This window comes from Sceloporus occidentalis, unplaced genomic scaffold (genome assembly GCF_023333645.1).
Source record: "Sceloporus occidentalis isolate IW3139 unplaced genomic scaffold, rSceOcc1.0.p SCAF_5, whole genome shotgun sequence".
NCBI classification, from domain to species: Eukaryota; Metazoa; Chordata; class Lepidosauria; order Squamata; family Phrynosomatidae; genus Sceloporus; species Sceloporus occidentalis.
The window spans coordinates 103,880,133-103,901,498 of NW_028316985.1; the positions used below are offsets into that span (position 1 = coordinate 103,880,133).

General features: G+C 40.8%; 1 protein-coding gene across 9 annotated transcripts in view; it reads left to right on the forward strand.

Moving 5' to 3' along the window:
* The first annotated feature begins 4,233 nt into the window (after nt 1–4,233).
* Nucleotides 4,234–21,366, forward strand: part of LOC149312614 (protein kinase C and casein kinase substrate in neurons protein 2) — a 68,655-nt gene continuing 51,522 nt past the window's right edge. For 2 of the 9 annotated variants that reach the window (XM_089524994.1, XM_089524992.1), the window contains exons 1-2: nt 4,234–4,380; nt 15,251–15,339. Coding sequence is in view for 4 of the 9 variants with exons in the window: in XM_089524986.1 (XP_089381112.1) it covers nt 6,017–6,041 (25 nt within the window). In the remaining 5 variants the exon portion in view is untranslated. Of the gene's footprint in view, nt 4,381–5,900; nt 6,042–10,744; nt 10,824–15,250; nt 15,340–21,366 lie in introns of those variants that run through there. The other 7 variants (XM_089524995.1, XM_089524991.1, XM_089524993.1 and 4 more) reach the window with 6 other exon arrangements.

Genomic DNA, 21,366 nt, shown 5'->3' on the forward strand with positions numbered 1-21,366 from the left:
ACACAGACTCCCTGCCTCCCCCTCCCTCTCCCCATCTCTCCCTCCCTCTCTTCCTCCAGCAGCACAAGACGTTGGTTACAGATGTGATCCTTGTTCCAGATGGAAAGTTAGGAGGCCTGGGTTGCGGATGATGTGGTTGCTTTTTCTGACTGGCTGGCTATTTTCTCAGAGTCTTTCCTCCAAATCTGCTTAGAAATGTGTTCAGGGCTGCTGGTCCTGGTGCTGAACTTGGCTGGGAAGTCCGCCATCCTGGGTCCCTGATGCCTCTCCTGCCCTGGCCCTGGCATTCTCTGGCCCTCCGGGGACCAAGGCAGCCCAGTCCAGCCCAGGCTCTTTGACGGTTAAAGTGTTGGCATCCCGGAAAAGCAATCAAATTCGCTAATGCTTATCACACGCAGAGAAAAACAACGGGTGAAAAGCTTATTAATTAGGCAAGAAATTGGGTCGAATACGAATTTGGGTCATGAGGTGGATGAGGACAAATCCTGTTGCAAGCTTGGAAATATCTGACCGCTTCTGAAAAACCTTCCCTGGACCCTGGATTTGAAGAACTACAGGACTGTATCTCATCTTCCATTTTTTAGCAAGGTGATTGAGAGGGCTGTCGCCCTTCAACTCCAAGTCATCTTGGATGAAACCGATTATCTAGACCCATTTCAAACCGGCTTCAGGACAGGATATGGGGTGGAGACTGCCATGGTTGCTCTGGCTGACGATCTTCGTCTAGGCATTGACAGAGGAAGCGTGACCCTGTTGGTGCTTCTAGACCTCTCAGAGGCCTTCGATACAATAGATCATGACATCCTCTTGGAACGCCTGGGAGAGTTAGGAATTGGTGGCAGTGCACTCCAGTGGTTCTGGTCCTTCCTCTCGTGTAGATTCTAGAGGGTGATGCGTGGGGACAGTCACTCCTCAAAAACGGAGCTTAAATGTGGCGTCCCTCCAGGTGCCATACTGTCCCTAATGCTATTCAACATTTATATGAAGCCGCTGGGGGAAATAATTTGTAGACATGGGACAGGGTTTTATCAGTACGCTGATGACACCCAAATATATTTCTCCATGTCCCAATCAGCAGCTATGACAACAGATGGCATTGCTCCCCTCAATCAGTGTCTTGAAGCGGTAATGGGCTGGATGAGGAAAAACAAACACAGGCTGAATCCAGACAAAACGGAGGTACTTACAGTAGGGACCCCCAAACCAGGTACAGGGTTGCAACCTCCAGTCCTAGATGGGGTCACGCTCTCCACAAAGGACTGTGTTCGCAGTCTGGGGGTGCTCCTAGATCCATCGCTTCACATGAGAAATCAGGTGATTGCGACGATCAGGAGCGCCTATTATCAGCTTCGGCTGATATGCCAGCTGCGCCCTTTCCTGGAAGCAAAGGACCTAGAAACTGTGTACATTCACTGGTAACTTCACGACTTGATTTCTTTAATGCGCTCTACATGGAGCTACCCTTGTGCCTAGTCTGGAAACTTCAACTAGTGCAAAATATGGCAAACAGGCTGGTCGCCAACAAAACTAGGAGTGACCGAATAACACCCATCTTAAAATCTCTTCACTGGCTGCCTATTAGTTTCCCGGCACAGTACAAGGTGTTGGTTATAACCTTTAAAGTCCCACATGGCTTGGGTCCAAGCTATTTGAGGCATCGCCTACTCGCACATAATCCGCCCCGCACCCTCATGTCCTCTGGGAGGAATCTATTGCAGCCTTTAAAAGCCAGACTAACTACTACCTCCCAGAGGGCCTTCTCTGCAATTGCTCCCAAACTATGGAACGGTCTGCCGGACGAGATCCGTCAAATTGCCAGCTTAGACAGCTTTTAAAAAGCTGTCAAGACGGATCTCTTCCGGCAGGCCTTTCCTGAATAAAAGTGCCCGGCCAAAGAATGACTGCCCCCACATCATGTATCAGCCCACCGCTCTGTCCTTGCAGTATTTTTTATTGTGTTTTTAATAGATGTTTTAATTGTAACTTGTTTAATCCTGGGTTTTTTGTGGGGGGAAATTTGGGATATAATTTTGTAAATGTGGATTTTAATGTGTTGTAAGCCACTTTGATTGTCTTGTCACAGAAAAGCGGGATATAAATAAAAGTTTTATTTATTTGTTTATTTATTAACTCCCAGATGCCCTCCTTTTCCAGGACATATCCTCTATTTCTCCCTCCTGTACAGGAGGAATCCGAAAATGTCTCCTCTCTCTGCCTTCTTCCACCAGCTGCTCCCTTAGAGCAGCGGTTCTCAGTCGGTGGGGTTGAACAACCCTTTCCCAGGGGTAGCCTTATACCATTGGAAAACATATTTCCGATGGTCTTAGGAACCAAGACACTGCTCGGGGAGGTCACCACAACATGAGGAATTATATTAAAGGGTTGCGGCATTAGGAAGGTTGAAAACCACTGCCTGAGATATAGATATTCTTTTAAGAACAAGGCTACCTCTTTCTCTTTGGCACAGCAAGGAACCATGGAAAATCTAGGAACAGGGAGAATCTGGCACATGGTTTTCAGACTGCTGCAATTATGCGAAGAAAGCAAATTCGTAAGTGAACTGGACATGAAAACACAGTATTTTTGCAAAAATCCTTGTTCCCCGATGCACCTCTCTTTCTGTCTGGATTCTGACAGGTTTGTGCACAATGTCATCTGAAAAGCAAATGCAAAATTGTCCCTAATGCCCTGGATGACCCTTCCAATTTTGCTCGTGTGAAAACAATCCTGGGTTGGCTCTTACAGCGCCAGATCCAGCCTGATCGTAGAAGCTAAGCAGGGCCGGTCTTGGTTGGTATTCGGATGGGAGACCCCCAGAGAATATCAGGTGCTGTAGCCTATGCACTCATCACTCTATATCTTGGCTTTGATATTTGCACATTTGATTATTCATGGATTTGATTAATATGTTCTCTCGGTCCTCCAGTGCAACTCTTTGACCAAATTTAACTAAAAGTTGCACTGGAGGACCTAGAGATCCCTAGAGAGTGGTCCTCTTAGGCAAAAACATGGTGTTTTTGTTATTTGCGGTTTTCCCATATTCATGGGGGTCTTGTGCCCCTAACCCTAGCGAATATGGAGGGACAAGTGTATTACAGAGGATAGGACTGGCAAAATCAGTTTAGACTTGCAGTGGTTCCCCCAAACTTAGCTTTTCGAGGGATTTTGGCTCCCAGAATACCTGACTATTGGCCAACATGGCTGAGGCTTCTGGGAGATGAAGTCCCAAAAAAATAATCTCAGAGTATCGATTGCCTCAGAAAAGCCTGTGAAATTCATGGGGGCCATAGAAATCTCTGGGAAATTGAAGGCGCGGGCACACACTTGTGAGGAAATGCTCTTTTATTTTTGATTAAATGTGTTTCATAAGGACATTTATTCAGAAGGGTTTGCCACTGTTTTCCCCTGAGGCTGAGAGAGTTGACCCGAGGCGGGATTCGAATCCAGGTCTGCGTCCACACTGGAGAAATAACCCGGTTTGGCAGTGCTTTAACTCTCTGTCTGGCTCAAGGCTATGGGATTCTGGGAGTTGGAGTTTGTTGTGGTTTTATTGTTTTTATAAACTTTTATATTTTATTCATTATAAATGTATTTTATTTAATTTTTAATTTTATTTATTTTATTTTTATTTATTTTATTTTATATTTTATTTTTATTTTATTATTTTTTATTTTTTTAAAAAACACTAAATATTTTATTTTTATAAATTTTATTTTATTTATTTACTTTTATTTAATTTTTAATTTTAATTTTTTAATTATAAATTTTATTTATTTTCTTATTTATTTTATTTTTATAAATGTATTTAATTTTATTTATTTAATTTGATATTTTATTATATTTTATTTTATATTTTTATAAACTCCAACTCCCAGAATTCCATCAGTCTTGAGCCAGACAAAGAGTTAAAGCGGTTCCAAACCGCGTTATTTCTCCAGTGTGGACGCAGAGCAGCCCTTAAACCCGCCTTGCGCTTCCCTCATTTTTTGCACTCCGCCCCAAAAAAATTCTCCTCAGAACTAGGAAGTTGCCTTTGATTGACAGTCCAGAAAGAGAGCGAGGAGGAAAACCAATCGGATTCCGTTTTGGGTTGTTAAAATAAATAAATAAATAAAAAACTGTCCCTCGATTTTGGCTCCGTCCAATCGGAAGGGGGCTTTAGGGAGAGCTGGCCAATCAGGTTCGAGCTGGAGCTCGGCGGGCGTGGCCTGGGAGAGGGGGGAGAGGAGCCACTTGGGCAGAGGCTCATTTGCTCGGACGCTGCGGGCGGAGACGGACGAGGCAGGGAAGAGCAGAGGAGGAGGAGGGACTGGGGCAGAGGGAGTTGCCGGGCTCCTTCCTTCGTTGCTTGAGAGGCTCGTCTGCGCAGCAGAGGAGGAGGTGAGGGGCCAAAGGAAGAGCAAGCGCCCCTTTATTTGTAATGTGGGACAGGGCTGAAGGGGAGTGGAGGGTCCCACTCTCAGGAGTGAAAGGCAGCCTTGTCCCAGAGGAAGGGAAAGAGGGAGGGAAGTATGGAAGGTATATAAGGCAGCATAGGGTCACTTGGTATTCCCCCCCTCCAGGTTTAATTTTATTGATTTGTAGTTGTTGTTGTTGGGTGCCTTCTTATGGCTTTTGGCCATTGGGTTTCCTTGGCAGGCTGGCTCCAGAGGCTGAGAGAGTGTGACTTGCCCAAGGTCACCCCTATGGTTTCAGTCGGGATTTGAACCCAGGACTCCAGAGTCCAACGCTGTAGTGTTAGAAGCAGCAGGGCTGGGTGCTGGGGGATTTTTTTTTTGGGGGGGGGTAGGAGGGAGGGGAAGAAATAATGATAATAATAATAATAATAATAATAATATCATAAATAAAATTTTATTTATATTTATATGCCGCCTCTCCTGCAGGATCGAGGCAGCCTGCAATATCAAATAAAATGCAATACAAATAAAATATAATATAAAATACAACATATGTTAAAATGCATTTTATTACTTCCCCAATAATGATAAAAACTTTATTTATATTTATATTACTTCCCTCCCTGATAATAATAACATTTCATATATATTTATAGGCCTATAACATTCTATTACTTCCCCCCAATAATAGTAAAATTTTATTTATATTTATATACATTTATTTTAATATATGAATTTTAATAGATGTTGTATTTTATATAAATATAAAATGAATTTATATAAATTTTATTTATATTTATATAAAATGCAACAGATTTGTTTTATAAATAAATATTTATAAATAAATATATATATATTTTAAATAAATGTAAAATTTATTTATACAATGTATATTAAATACATATATTAAAATACATCTCCAACAATAATAAAATTGTATTTATATATGTTTATTATATTTATATATATATATTTATATATGCCGCCTCTGCTGCAGGATCGAGGCAGCCTCCAATATCAAATAAAATGCAATACAAATAAAATATAATCTAAAACACAGCGTATGTTAAAATGCATTCTATTACTTCCATCCTCAATAATAATAATTTTTTATTTATATCCGGCCTCTCAGAAGGAAATTAGATGTATTAATTGCCTTTTCTTTTTGCAGCAGTCTCTGCCCTTCCCTCCCATGACTTTTTGAATCCCTCTGCCTCCCTTTCCTTGACTTCAAAGCTGTTTCTGAAGACTGGGATGGTGGAAAACAACAGGAATCCTTCCAGCAGCTCTTGAGGGAGATTGGAATTGGCTCAAGGGTGTCCTTTGAAAAAGTTCCAGGTGCGTCCACACTCTAGAAATAGTGCAGTTTGATGCCACTTTGAAGTGTGGTGGCTCCAGTCTACGGAAACCTGGGATTTGTAGTTTTACAAGGTCTTCAGCCTTCGTTGCCAAAGAACGCCGGTGCTTCACAAAACCGCAAGCCCCCAGGATTCTGTGGGATGGTGCCATGGCAGCTAAAGTGGTGTCAAACTGCACCATTTCTGCAGTGTAGCCAGCGTGGCATAGTGGTATATGAGTGTTGGAGTACGACTCTGCCGATCAGGATTCGATTCCCAGCCATGGAAACCCACTGGGTGACCTTGGGTAAGTCACACTCTCTCAGCCTCAGGGGAAGGTCATGGCAAACCTCTGAACCAATCTTGCCAGAAAAACCCCAGAGTAGGTGGGTCACCCTAAGTCAGAATTGACTTGAAGGCACACAACACAGATGGGTCTTTGTGGTCCTGGTCTTGCAGTCCTCCTTGGTGGTAACTGCGGTTCTTTCCTTTCCCTGAAAGGAGAGGGTTAGTAAAGGTTGCCAGCCTCTGTTCTTTCCCCTTTACTTGAGGAGAAGAAGTAAAATGGAGAATTATTTGCATGGATGTGGGTTTATAACTAATGACTCAGAGAGGGAGAAATCGCCTGGTCAGATCAGTGAAGGAGAATGGGGACAGGTAACTGCGTAATGGTACACCTGAATGGAAAAATTCTCTTTATGACTTGGAAGTTGTTCATGCCAGGCCCTGCTCTGCGATGTGATTGATAGCCACCTGCCATTGGGCTTGTTTTTATTTACTGGGTGCTGCTGTACCTGGGAAGGTAGAGTGTCTGCTTTTGAACTGGCAAAGGTGTGTATTCATCTTTTGATGGTTATCTTCTGCATCTTGTTTCTGGCCATGTTTTGTCTCAGCTTTCAGTTTAGTCGGACATGTTCAGTAAAGCACAGAGATGGTTGGGAAGTACAGTTGGCCCTCTATATCCTGATTCCTGAAAGCAAACTTTGATTTTACTGTCTTATGTAAGGGACACCGTTTTGCTATGCCATTGTATATAATGGAGCTTGAGCATCCATAGATTTTGGCATCCATTGGGGCAGGCTGGGGTCCTGGAACAAAACCCCAGCGGTTACCAAGGGTCCACTGTAGCAGTTGTTGGATTCAATACATACATCACAGGTTACTGACTGAATTCCAGGAACAGTACCTTGTTTACTTCTTGGGTGGAGAAATGTCTGAATTATGATACTGTTAACAGCACCAGCATTGTTTTTCTTTTTCACATACAGAATCTAGCAATCTAGATACTCTGTAGTACTGTTCTTTCATTAAAAGAATCCCATAGCGTTATGCCACTTTAAAACAACTATTTATACTTTTATTACTTGTGTTATATCATTTATATGATCCATACTTATATTTATTTGGTAGTGTTTAAGGTTCCACAGGATCCTTGGTATTTGCTACGACAGGTCCACATGGCTATCTCTCGTAAGGTGTTGGTTCCAAGAATCCCATGTATAGAGATGGGAGGTGTTAACCCTCCCTCCTTTTCCTTAGAAACTAGACATGATAGATACACTGGAGATCCTGATCATAATCTCCTATTTGCCTTTTTATATTAATTGATGTGGTACTGGAATGTTTTATCAAGGGAACTGTTAGCAGTTGGGGAGGGAAAAATAACTACAGTATTTGTGCAAACTGCTCCTACTCTCAATGACATATCACTTCTTTGGTCTTCAAAGTGGACTCATATGGTTGCTGATTAATTTGGTGGGGGGGGGGGATGAAAAATCACCCCCTAAAACTATGTGTCATCTTTTTGGCCTTAAGATGTTGGACCTCAGAGGCAGGCAGTACTGATGGAGAAGGACATTTATGGGAAGATGGTTGTGCAGAATAATCATCAATGACAAAGAGGACATAAAGTAGTGAACGGCAGTGGTTGCATTCTGTTGTGGTTCTTTGTTTTTGCCACAGTGCATTAGATTTCTTTCCCTCTCCAGTTCTCCTGTTCTCATTCGGGCGATTGAGAAGGGTGAACTGGACTTTTAATGGTGCCGCAGACTGGGAAAAGTGTTGGTGGATAAGATTAAAGTCTAAAGGTGATGGTCGACCCTGGGAAACTTTTATTAATTCGTTTAGTAAAAGAGACTAAACGACATTCCTGTAACTCTTTCTGGCTCTTTCGTATGTGTTCCTTCATGTGGATCTGCAGTGACTTTACATATTGGAATAAACAATTGCTTCTAAGAGATACTGGCAATACAATACGGGGAAGTTTGGGCATGTTCTCTGGTTGGCACTTCTTACGCTAGACCACTCTGGGGAATAGAATTATGTGCCTTCAAGATGAAGGTTAAGGGAAGTGCTGCCTGGAGGATCTCTGTGGGCTGCAAGTTGGCCTATAAACATATGAACTGCATAGGACTTAAAAAAATTTATAGTGAGTATACTGGCATTTGCCATGCCTGGCTACATCTTTCCTCAGCTAGTTGGCGGCTTTGGTTTTAATGAGTCAGATGCTAGTCTAGCTGAATAACGCTCCTCTTCCTCCACCCTTTTAGAAGACTCCTCCTGTGTGAGACAAGAATTTAATTTATTCTTATAATGAATGCATGATACTTGGCTCTTTCAATAGCCACCCTTTTCTGGTTGAAAACATCTTCTGGTTAACGTAATTCTAACCTTGGATGTGTATATGTTGTACTTCCTCTATAATTATCTGAACAAATTATCTCTCCTGGTTTCATGAAGTACATTAAAACAAGCTCTAAAGCTAAGTAAAATATTGGTGTATTTCACATTTTTATTGATATAAGAGTGCCAAACTATTCTTTTCTCTGGGAAGCATTTGCTTGAAATTCAGGGTTTGCTGAGATAATCAACTAGATGATATCAGTTTGTGTTCAGTTTTAAATTTAGGCTCTTCTTTTTGGTTGTGGAAGAATCCACAAACATTATTTTAAAAAAATCATTGGGAGGAGGAATGTTTAACATTTTAGATAAATTCCAAGTTTTCAAATGGCTGGTGGTAGAAAATAATCTCTTCCAATTTTTCGGAAGACTCTAGTAGAATAAGTTTGGCTTCTGTTGTTGAAACTACTATAAGTAGTCTGCCACTACCTAGAAATACTGGTTTTAAATATAGATTTACGAAGCACAGATTTGTTCAATGTAATTTAGAGCTATTACCGTTGCTATTTTTTGCATACTTAACAGACCTTCTGAATCAGGATTGCTCATGTTTTTGCTACTTTTCTCCCTGACTCTTCCAATAGTATTATGTAATACTGAGCTGAGTTGTAGACATTGGTTGTGAATCTTTGTCCTTGTCCACTCCTTTAAAGAGAATTGCATGGAAATCTGTGAGGTCTGGGTGTCTGTAATCATGTTAGGGTTGTAAGATAGAACAGTTTTATTTATTTATTGGATATATATCTCAGATGGGATTCAAGGTGAATTCTGTTGGTGTACCACCTATTCCCCGTCTAACCATCTCCTTGTCAGAGTTGCTTGAGGTGGTCTCAGAAGTGGTTGTGTTGGGAGACTAAATGTCCATACGCAAATCCCCTCATTAGGAGAATGGTTCAAGTGCCTGTGGCTACCAAGGGCCTGTTTCAGCTGATATCTTCCTTGTTTAGTTAAGAAAGCTAAGTCCTGAAGGGGAGAGGACATGATTGAATTGGTCTGTCTCTGGAGTCTAATAGATCTGAGTTGATTCCTGTACTTTCTAGTAATTTTTTTTAGCAACTAGAGTTGGCAATCATGTTAAAGCCTGGTTAATCTGTTAAGCAGAGTGGTGACAAGGCCAGTTAACATGAATGCTGACAGGCACCCTTTCCTGGAATAGATATGGACTTGCTGGTCGTAGCCAAGAAGCTTAGGCCTTGCAAAGCACATAACTAGGCACCCCTCACATGTTCACAGTGGTGGGAAGACTTGGTCTGAATCTGATCAAACATGGGTTAGAGTTTTTGTTCTCAGTCTTCAAAACACCTGGATGATCTGAGTTAGAGAACCACTAAGAAAGAGCCACCCCTATGTGTTAGAATCATAGAGTTGGAAGAGACTTCAAGGGCCATCCAATCCAACCTCCTGCCATGCAGAAATCTCAATCAAAGCATCCTCAACAGATGGCCATCCAGCCTCTGCTTAAAGACCTCTAAGGAAGGAGACTCCACCACTCTCCGAGGAAGTCTGTTCCACTGTCAAACAGCCCTTATTGTCAGGAAGTTCCTCCCAATGTTGAGGCTTGTATCCATTGTTCCAGGTCCTGTTCTCTAGAGCAGCAGAAAACAAGCTTGCTCCCTCCTCAATATGACATCCCTTCAAATATTTAAACAGGGCTGTCATATCACTTCTTAACCTTCTCTTCTTCAGGCTAAACATCCCCAGCTCCCTAAGTTGTTCCTCATAGGGCATGGTTTCCATACCCTTTACCATTTTAGTCGCCCTCCTTTGAACACGCTCTAGTATCCTTATCTGGACATTTGAAATACCCCAAAGTACAAAATGAGACTTGAACATCCATGGATTTTTACCCCAAAGTACAAAATGAGACTTGAGCATCCATGGATTTTGGTATCCATGGGAGGTCTGGGAACCAAACCCCAGAGGATACCAAGCATATATCTGTGAAGTGATTTGCAAATCAGAGAATATACTGATTGTATACATTTTCCGAGAAAAGAAATAATTCTTGGCAATTCTTTAAAAAGCTGTGGACTGTGGTCATAGCTGCTTCTGCTCCTCGGGCCATTTAAGATGTTTTTTCAGGTTGTTAAAAATTATATCAGCTATGATAGAATTTGTATCCGATTCTATTTTAACATAATGTTTTTGCAAAATACTTTTGTATTTATTTATTTATTTATTTATTTATTTATTTATTTATTTCCCGCTCTTTTCCCAGGACTGGGACAGTTGTGCTGACAGATGAGTTGTTTGAAGATGAAAAATAGTCATCATGGTTCCTATGTTACTTGCTTTTTATTATTACCTTTGAGCAGTTAGTGCCAGCAGTGATTTAAGCTAGATATCATTGCATTGTTTTCTTGGATTTTCCATAGGCCATTGCTTTCTTTGTGCGCAAAGTTAATCTCTGGTAAGCGTTCTTTTTCAGCATGTTAACAATGGTATTGTGTGATGACATATATACTCAAAGCTATCTGTGTATGCAACAGCCCTGTTGCAGGAGTGAATTCATTTTGAAATTGGGACCAGTATGCTGAACAGTAAGAGCTTTGCAACTTGTTAATCAATACGTGTAGCTCATTTCAGGTATTAGGTCACACCTAATTCAACAATACCATGGCTCAGTACTGCTTGTCTGCTTTCATTTCCCATCCACATATCACTCTGGTTTCTAGGTAAAGAGGCCTCTGTCAGTGCAGTGCAGTGATTGTAAATATGCTGTGTGAGTTTAGACATCATGCCAAACAATAGTTAGTAAAAATCAGTTATTTGTAAACCTGCATCAAAATATTGCTTGTTCCAGCATGAATAATCAGACTTAACAGCTTGGTTGAACCATAAACTTTGCTTATTTTTTTTTCTTGGTTTAATCATACCTTAAAATGAAGAAGAGAAGGAAGGGGCTTTGCTCATGTCTAGCAGTCTTTTACATATCTTGGTTTAACAATCTGAGATAATCTGAATCGGTTGTCTGTTTGTTTCTAAACACAGAGTCAATTCATTTTGTCTCAGTTTATTGCCAAGCCTGGTGTAGTGGTTTGAGTGTTGGGCTGTGACTCTGGAGACCAGAGTTTGAATCCTGGCTTGGCTCTGTAAACCCACTGGGTGAGCGTGGGCAAGTCATACTCTCTCAGCCTCAGAGGATGGCACTGGCAAGCCCCCTCTGAAGACACGTTGCAAAGAAAACCCCATGATAGGTGACTTGAAGACATACAGTGACAATAATTGGTTGCTATGGGTATACGTAACTGAGATTGCTCATTATTATATTTTTAATCTATTATTAGCTATATGCATTTACAGATTGGACTGAATGAGAATAACTTTGTACCTTATGGGGACCTTTTAGTTCTCAGGAGTTGTAAGAAGATGTGTATTCAGAAATATGTATATTTGAGCTAATGAGTGTCCCAGATATTTCACAAGTATCATGTGTACTGAGATTTAGATTCCCCCGAATTGGAAAGTAAGCTATTTGTTCTAAGTGTACTTTAGACATTAAAATATTTTTGGTGTGGTTTGAGGGGGAAAAAAACACAAAATGAAATTAAACATACAGCAGGACATCACTGAATTGCTTGATTCTTTTACAAAGTGTACTAAATCCGCCAGTACTGTGAAATATGCATGTTGTCCAAATGTATGGTTAATCTGAATTTGAAAAATATTGTGACAAGATTGAGAATACTTTGAAACTTGCTTTGGGCAAAATTGGGCAAGAACAAATGAAAAAATACCTCTGGTATTTCTACAGTTAGAAAGAATTTCACTCATGTGGCAAGTTGGGTTTGCCTGAGGGCTTTATTGAATGTTACTTGCAGAGATCTTGGCCTTGTACTGTTTGTGCAATGTTGTGGGAATTAGGGGGGAAATGGCATCTGCTGCAAGCTCTTTTCCTTATGATGTTGTTGTTGTTGTTGTTGTTGTTTGCCTTCAAATCATTTTTGACTTACAGCAATCCTAAGGTGAATCTATCATGGGGATTTCTGAGGTTAAGGGTGTGTGACTTGCCCAAAGTCACTGGGTTTTCATGGCTGAGGAGGGATTTTAACCCTGGTCTTTAGAGTCATAGTCCAATGCTCAAACCAATACACCAGTCTGTCTCCTTTTTTCTAATATATCTTGCAGTAAAATGTGCTGTAATTTGATAGTACAAATTGGAAGCAACCTATGCATGTTGGGAACTGTGGAACTGTCTACTGGTCTCAACGAAATAAAATAAAATACAACATTGACAAAAGGGTGACACTTTTATTGGCCAGCTGCAATGCACAAAACACCACTCACCTTTTCTTCCTCCTGTGTGATTTTTAAAAACATATTTCTTTTTAAACTTTCTAACATGTTTTGCCCGATGAAGAAGCCGGTGGAGATTTGAAAGGCTGCACTATGTGTTTTGTGCATTTTGGCTGGCCAGTAAAGGTATCGCCTGTTTGTGGATTTTGTAGTGTGTTGTATTTTGCTGTATGGCCAGCACAGCTACACCTCAATAGGTTTCCTCGTCCCCAGTAAGTTGCGAGTTTGTATTATAAAAGTATAACTGTTTATTTCTTGAGCAGACACTTGCTCTAGATGAAATTGGATGATTTCATTTATATGGTCTGTAATCACTTGTGCTGACTGAGCAGTTTAGTGAGTAGATTGTACAAGAATTTGAGACAGTAAGTAATGCTGAATAACTGAACTGTAAGTAGTATGTAATTTCAGTCAACAAGGAAGATGAGATCAGAAATGCAGATGAGCTTGTACACATTCATTTCTTCCCTGTATTAGCTGTTTTGAAAGGGAATTCCACTACATGTAATACCAAGAAATTAAATTCATGAGTTGCCCTGGCAGTCTCCTGTGTCCCAGGCAGGTTGTGGTGCTTATTGGTGTTGTTGTGTGCTCCTGAGAATGGATACTTTGCGTGAACTTGCGAAGATTCAAAGCACAACATGACAGAGCTCACGAAAGTTGTTATTACATTTTGCAGGACAATTCCCAGAATCTCCTAGTCAACATTCTGGGCATTGGATTCCAAAAATGTTACTCTTTTAACCTCGGTGATGCAGCTGTACTGGGAAACTACTTCTGTGTGGGGTGGAGCACAGGGATTGCAGGAATGCAAAGGGTGCACTTACAGGGATTCCTTTTAAAATAATCATGATAGTGTTCTGTATATTTAGAAATGAGATCGTAATCTCTGGACAATTAAGTATGTGCTTCTGCAAATCTAGCGGATTTGTCACCAATCCCACTAATAGCAAAAATAAGTGGGATGTTCTGATAGAAATGGAGCATATTTGGGAATACTCCTACTCAGTATTCTTATATTCAGGATGAAGCAAAGGAAAACAATTCCAAAGAACATAGAAAGTTTCGGCAGGCATAACTGTTTGTGCTCACCCTGAAGGGTGGATGAATGAGGAGAGAACTATTGTACAGTAAATGATGAGTGTGATATGTTGGGGGGCGGAACCAGATTTGGGAGGGGTTAAGAAAATATGTACATGTCAAAAAAGATGTAAGGGCCAGAGTTAAGGTGCAGTATTAACTCTTATCAAAAAAGAAAGCATCTCCTTCTCTTAGTAGAGTGGCAGAAGGCAAGAGCTTCTTCAATCCTGGGAAAACATAAAGGAAACACTGACCCACCTCTTTTCTTTTGATGCACTTTAGAGGGCAAACGCCGAAGAACTGCTGCCGCTTCCACTGTTTTCTTGCACAGGTGTTCAACCACCCATTAGGTTCTCCTGGGATGGACTAAATGCTTTCCTTTCACCAGTCTACTCAGAGAAGGGGATGTTTCCTTCTTTTCTTTTCTTTTTTGATAAAAGTTAAGGTACAGTGCGCCCTCGCCATACGCGGGTGCGCCATACGCGGACTTGAGCATATGCGCTCAAGCTGCGGCGCGCGCGGGGGCGGAAGGGGCGGTGCGTCCCATTCAATTGAATGGGCGTGTGTGCCCGTTGCGCCCCACGCGCGCTCGCGCCACCGCGCTGCCGCGCACGAGCCCCATTGTTTCCAATGGGGCTTGAACATAGGCAGAATTCGCCTTACGCGGAGGGATCCGGAACGGATCCCCCGCGTAAGGCGAGGACGCACTGTATAGTATTTATATTGACCTAAGGATAAGTTCACCCAAGATTTTTTGGGCTGATTCTTTAATTAAAAATTCTAGAAATATGCTTTTGTTATATACAGTTGGCCCTCTACATCCCTGGATTCTTTATCCACAGATTTAACCATCTATGGCATGAAAATATTGAAATCCCCCCCAACAAAGTTTGATTTTGCCATTTTAAATAAGAAACACCATTTTACTGTGACATTGCATATATAGGACCTTGCTATTCATGGGGGATCTGTTGTGGAGCCCCCCACACACAATGGATACCAAAAAAGTGTGACCTCAAGTTCCATTGCCCCTAATGGTGGTACTAGCATGATCATGTGCACACACCGCCATTGAGGACTGCGGGGCTTGCCATCTGTGGATGCCTATCCCCGCAGATGGCAGGCCTGTGGGTAACAAGGCCCCACTGAACCTGAGTTCATATCCTCATTCAGCTTGAGAGAGTAACTTACTTGACAGGATAAATGTGAGGATAAATTGGGACAGTCTCATTTTGACCTTCATGGAGAAACTGGAAGTTAGAAAAAAAGATAGAGGTGCTTTACTATTTTAGATTATTAGTGCCCTAGTATACACTAATACACACTGCCTCTGTTAATTTTAAATTGTTGATTTAAGGTACATTCTTTAAGAACATTTTCTTATGCTTTCAAAAGAAAACTAGTTAAGCTTGTAACTTACGTTGTCTCAATCTTTTTTTCTTTTTTTTTTTGGAACATAAGACAAAGTACAAGTCTGTTGGTTGAACAGTATCTGGGAAAATACATTCTCCCCTGTGGAAGTAAAGTTTACAGTTCAACTGGAAATACAGGTTAGTGGTTCTTTAGTCCTGATAATGATACAAGGTCCATGTCACTGAAAGTTAATCAAACAAGTGACTTAAGATACACTGCTGTGTCAGAACTGTGGCAGAAATGTGTTCTCATAGATTTTACAATAGTACTGTCTTAGCATATTCCAGAAACAAAATATCAGCTGTATATTTTTAGAATTTCATATGTGTATTTTATTCCCCATCACTATGTACAGCTTTGAAGGCAGGAAGAAAATAAACTCATTTGAGATGTGGTGCTGGAGAAGATTGCTGAGGATACCAGGGATGGCCAAAATGATAAACAATTGGGTTGTGGAACAAATCAAACCAGAACTCTCCCTGGAAGCCATGATGATGAAACTGAGGCTGTGGTACTTTGGCCGTATCATGAGAAGGCATAATTAATTGGAAAAGACAATAATGCTCAGGAAGGTAGAAGGTAGTAGAAAGAGAGGAAGACCACATGCTATATGGCTCAATTCAATCAGGGAGGCCATGGGCCTGAATTTGCAGGACCTAAGTCTCATCCACAGGGTTGGCATGAGTTACAGGCCACTCAAGGGTAGTTAACAACAACAAATATTAAAATACACTTTTGATTTAAATCAAGGCCAAGAAAAATGACACCTCCACAAAGGTGCTTAATACACGAGCCAAATGGCCTGTGTTCCCTCCGGCCTGGTGTCCTGTACCACAATGATCCAGGCAAATAGTCCAGGTTGGGATCTGCCAGTCTGGCTGCTGATCTGGCCTGACTGTAGCCCAAAGGGCCCTTTAAAAACCCTGTCTGTTTGCTGTCTGCTACAGCCAGGAAACCACATGGGCTTGAATGCCCTTTACTTGTTGCCACTGCATCCTTTTTGAAGGCCCTTGCTATGGTCTTTGATGTTGGAAGGGGGAAGCCTTGCCTCATGGGAGTATCCAGGTAATCTTTTTCTGCTCTTACAGGCCACAGTGAAGGCCTACAGAGTAGACATGTTGGTGGTGGCAAGTAACAGGCACACAGCTACCTATGAACACATGCCTATTGCTGCATAGCCTATGAATGGAACTATGTCAGAACCATAGGCAGGATACTGTAGGGTTGGCCTGTGGTACTGGCCCAAAGAGGTCACTTAGAAAGAGAACTATTAAAGATAATGACAGCTGGTTTTCTGAGATGACTGGTTGCATCAGAGTAGTAGTGTACAACATCTTTTGTGACATTTTGCTAGTGTTTGCTAAGAATACATGTAGTGTATAGAGATATAAAGATTCCAGAAATTTTGAAGATATGGGGGAAAGCCCAGTTTTATTTTGTGGCCTTTTGGAGAGAAAAAAAACCTCAGGTAGGCTGGAGTGTACTCTAGCTCAGAGATAGCTCTCTATTTCTTTAAAATTTGCAGCATGCCTTATAACAAATTTATTTGGAACTGAAAATTTCTCATCCTATTCATTCTGTGCTCTCCAAATTAACTTTCTACAATAGTATTTGTATACAGCATTTTGGTAGACAAATATATTTGTGGCACAAAATTTTCTAAACTGGTTGTTGCCTAGTGATTATACAGGGAAATATAAAAATGGACTGGCATTATTAATGAACTTTATGTCTTGTAAATTTTGAGTGCCAAAGGCTGTTGAGCAGCAGGAGCCATTTGTCTTCATTTCTCTGAGTTTTCACATCTTGAATTTAGCCTGAATGACTGACCTAGTTATTCCTTGTCACTAATTGCTTCAAAATGGGTTCAAACGTGATGGTATGCCTGTTTAAAACTTACATTACTGTAAATCTGATTTTTTTGGGAGGTGGGGAAGAGCTGCTTATGTGGGTTATGTGTAGGATGTCCTATATAATTCTGTTAAAATCATCCTCTAAGACCAAGTTCTGGGATTTCTCCACCCTTTTAAGCAAAGTGGCGATCCTTTGGGAGTATTCTTCTCTGAAATATTGGTTTGGTGAGCTTATCTTTCGGACCCCAAGTTTATTTTCCCAAACATTTCATGGTTGCTTTGTTGTAAAGTGTCGTGGAAAGGTGAGATATAAGTGTAAGTAAATGAATAATTTATTCATATGTGTGTCTTTACCCTTCAAATGTATTTGGAAGTAGTTTGGGAAATACTGTATATACTCGACTATAAGTTGACTTCATGTATAAGTTGAGGGCAAGGATATGACCTGTAGATTGAGGGTAAAACTTAGGAGCATATAGCAAAGCATGAAGCAAAGCAAAACAATGTCAAAGAACTTAAAAAATTCCAGCAGACATAACTCGTTCTGCTTACTCTTAAGACTTGATGGATGAGAGAGTAGAGGGGGTTCGGTGCTTTCAGGACAGATTATACTCTTGCTTTTCACCAGGGGATGGTTCCTTCTTTTAAATAAGAGTTAACATACAGTACTTACATTGACTTGTGGATAAGTTGACTCAGGTTTTTTTATCAATTTTTTAACCGTATGTCATAGATGAGGAGAGAAAATGGTTGTTCTAGAACATAGGATGTATCAGGTGTGTGCTCAGAAGTTATCAGAAGTGGCTTCAGCTGTGTGAAGCTGCAGAAAAACTGCTTACCTAATGTTTGCATAACCTTGAGCTGCTGCAGACTTTTTCTTAAGGCAGTACTATGTCACATCAATTTACATATGTAGTTATAAAGCAGATGGCTTAAAGAAATACTGCTTGAAGTTATTGTGTGCTTGTTATCTGTATACCTGTGTATCTGAACAAGTAAATGGTTCAGATTTTAACTGTAGATGATTGTTGTAATAGCACGGTGCTGAAATCTATGGCAATATTGTCAATAAGAGAGTTGCTTCATCTCATTTCATCCTTTTTGGGCTTAGACAGTGGCTGTATTTAGATGATTCTTCAAACCATGACTTAGGCTTTGGAGGATTCAGAATCGACAGAAGCAAACCTTTAGCTCATGATCTCATGTGCAGAGGCTAGTTTGTTCTCAGATCTGATTTAAGAAAATACGTGGCTGCTAAACATTAGAAGCAGAAGCTTTAAATCTCCACCGCTCCCAACAAAGGGGAAGAGGCCAGGACATGAGCCCAAGTTTCATTTCTGCTTATTGTCATTACGACAAACCATAATTTCTCATTTTCCTCTAATTGAACCTTTTTGTGCATTTGTAGAAGAACGAATGATCCAGTTTTTTTCTGAAAGAGAAAGGATGATTGTTTTTCATTTCAAGTGTGAAAGATCTGCCCATTTCCTTTTTAGGATAGTCACCACTGTTCACCATCTGTTTGATTAGCTGTGGGACTGGCATTTATTTTGTTTATGTGAAAATAATTGTAGTTGGGAATTAGCCAGCTAAAGCATGTTAGTCCCCTTTTCCAGTTGACATAGTTTCCTATCCTTGCACGCATTGTATTGGTTGAATGCTACCAGCCAGCAGTGGCCATTTGCCCTAATTTCTGTGAGCCTTCAACAGATTTTGACTTTAGGCTAGACAAATGACCTAGTTATGCCCACTTAATAATTGGATGCAGACCAGTATTCCACTCAATACAGTGGTAATAGATGGATCCATTTTTTTAAAAGTCTGGGTTTGCTTAATTCATGTGTAAAGTAGTGAAAGTAGTATAAAGCTGCCAGTAGGTCTTATTTTTTTTTAAAGAATAGCAGTGGCAAGCAGATGGTGGGTGCTATACTTTCCACATCTTGTGGTTTATATCACACAGTCTTCTTTGTTATCAGAACTTAAGAGCATTAAAAGGTCTTGATGGGGCTGTGCACACCATCCATTAAGGCCAGCCTGGGGGTGGAGTTGGGGCATCCACATGATGCATGCCCCGACTCTGCGCACCGCTCCTGTGGCACTGTGTCCACATGACACAGAGACAAAGGAGTGCCTTAAAACCACAGCGCCACAACTATTGGTGTCTTTCTAGGGCGCAAAACAGGAGCCACAGAGAGGAGAGATCGGGGGGCCACGGTGTGTGGTTGCCATGGCCCCAATCTGGCCATGGGACAGTCTGCGCGGCCTCTTACTCTCTCTCTTTATATAGATCTTGTGTTTTCAAGCTTCTGAGGTTGCCTTGGTTTGGGGGACTTACACCATCTGAAATGAAGCAGGTGTTTGTCAGGCACACTACAGCGATCCCTCCACATTCACTGGGGTTAGGGGTGAAGAATATACGTGAATGTGGGGAAACTGCAAATAAAAAAAACCCTGTTCTTTTTACCTGAGAGAACACCTCTCTAGGAATCTTCAGGTCCTCCAGTGCAACTCTGTGGTCAACATCTGCCAGAGGTTGATCATAGAATCATGTTGGAGAATCTACAAATGCTTAGAGAAGTGTTTTCTCTAGGAACCTCTTGGTTCTCCAGCACAACTCTACGGTCAATGTCTGGCATAGTTGCCCTGGAGGACCTAGAGATTCCTAGAGATGACATATTAATCAAAACTACAAATAATCAAGTCTGCAGAAGTCAAAGCCACAAATGTGAAGGGCCAACATGAATCTGCATGAAGAACACAAACCAAGCCCCCACATACGGGATGCGGTCAATGCTGAGAGTCATGATACCGTGGTCATGATACAGAGTTCCTGCTTGGGGAGGGTGCCTCATCCACTTTAGGAAAATGATTAAAAAATCTCTTTTTTGTAGGCCTTTCCCTGTTTGTAAATTGATTAAACACACAGTTCAGGTTGTGTGTGTGTGTGTGTGTGCATGCACACTGATTCAAAGACTGATGTTGCTGATGTTTTTAGAAGCAGGTATTGGTAAATTGGATTTTTAAATTTATAATGGAATTGGTTAGTTGTAGTTCAAGATTGTGAGCTCCTCCTGGAGCAGATGCAGAGCAGTGGGATATAAATTTAACACAACCTCTTTTAGGTCTGTGTGCACATATCATATGTAGAATAAGATCATTGTTCTTCAAGCAAAAATTGGCGTTCTGTAATTCTTTGCCCAAAATGGTCACAGTTTTAGAAACACTATTGCTGACTTTACTTTCAGAGTCTGAAAGAGGCAGGCTGTTTCAGAAACTGCAGTACATAACATTAAAAAATAGTTAAAAGAAAAAAGATCCGAGTGCTGCAGTATGAAAGAATGACCTTAGCTTGAGCTACAAGGATTTTGAAGCAGCCGACAGGAAATGATGAAATGTGCTGTGACTATTCTGTTCGAAGAATGCTGGAGGTCATACACAGTTATGTTGGGTGAGGATAGGTACCAGCTCAGATCTGCACAGTTATATAACAACATTGATACTTTGAAGAATGTAAGATGTGTAAGGTATGCATGAGCAGATAAATGATAACAGAGAGTTAAGTTAAAATTGCTATCCGGACATAAGCCACTGTTTAGGATGATAGATAAAATACAAATTGGTGTGAGTGGAATTAGTTTGGTAAAACTAAACTGTCTTTAGTAACACAGAGGTTCTAAAAGGGAAAGGGGTTTTAGAAGTACAGTGTTGCACATTGCAGATAGACTTTTAGTGGCTGTAATATTCTCATGTCTTCATTGAGATATTTTAAAATGCAGATACTGTGTGTTTCTTGGTATTTTAAAACTAGGGTTGTTTCTGTTTTATGTTTAGTCACATCATGTTTTGAATCATTTGCATAGGTGGAATTTTTTCTTCTAGCTAAGGAAGCAAATAGGCTTTCCCAAGATTTCTGTGACTGCTCTGATGTTAGTGTGGAGAACTAATAGGGATTTGGGTTAACTACCCTGTTCGTTTTTTAAAAATAGGTTTCTCTTTCAAAATTTTCACATTACCAGCAGCTTAACTTGTGCACTTCCGTATGGAACAGGACTCTGTATCACACTGAGTTTAAATTTTATGGGCAGTAATACAAGAATAACACAGCAGACAAGCAAAGGACTGGTTTTAGGTGTGAAACAGAAAGTTTAGGTCCACAGTGAATTTAAGAGTTTCTCTTGTTCATTTAAAGAGCAGTAGATCAGGTGTTAGATTATAAAACCAAGGTAGCCTGAATACCTTAAAGGCAGCAGATCCCATATGATATTGGAAGCTAAGCAAAATCAGCCCTGGTTAGTGCTTGGCTGAGAGACC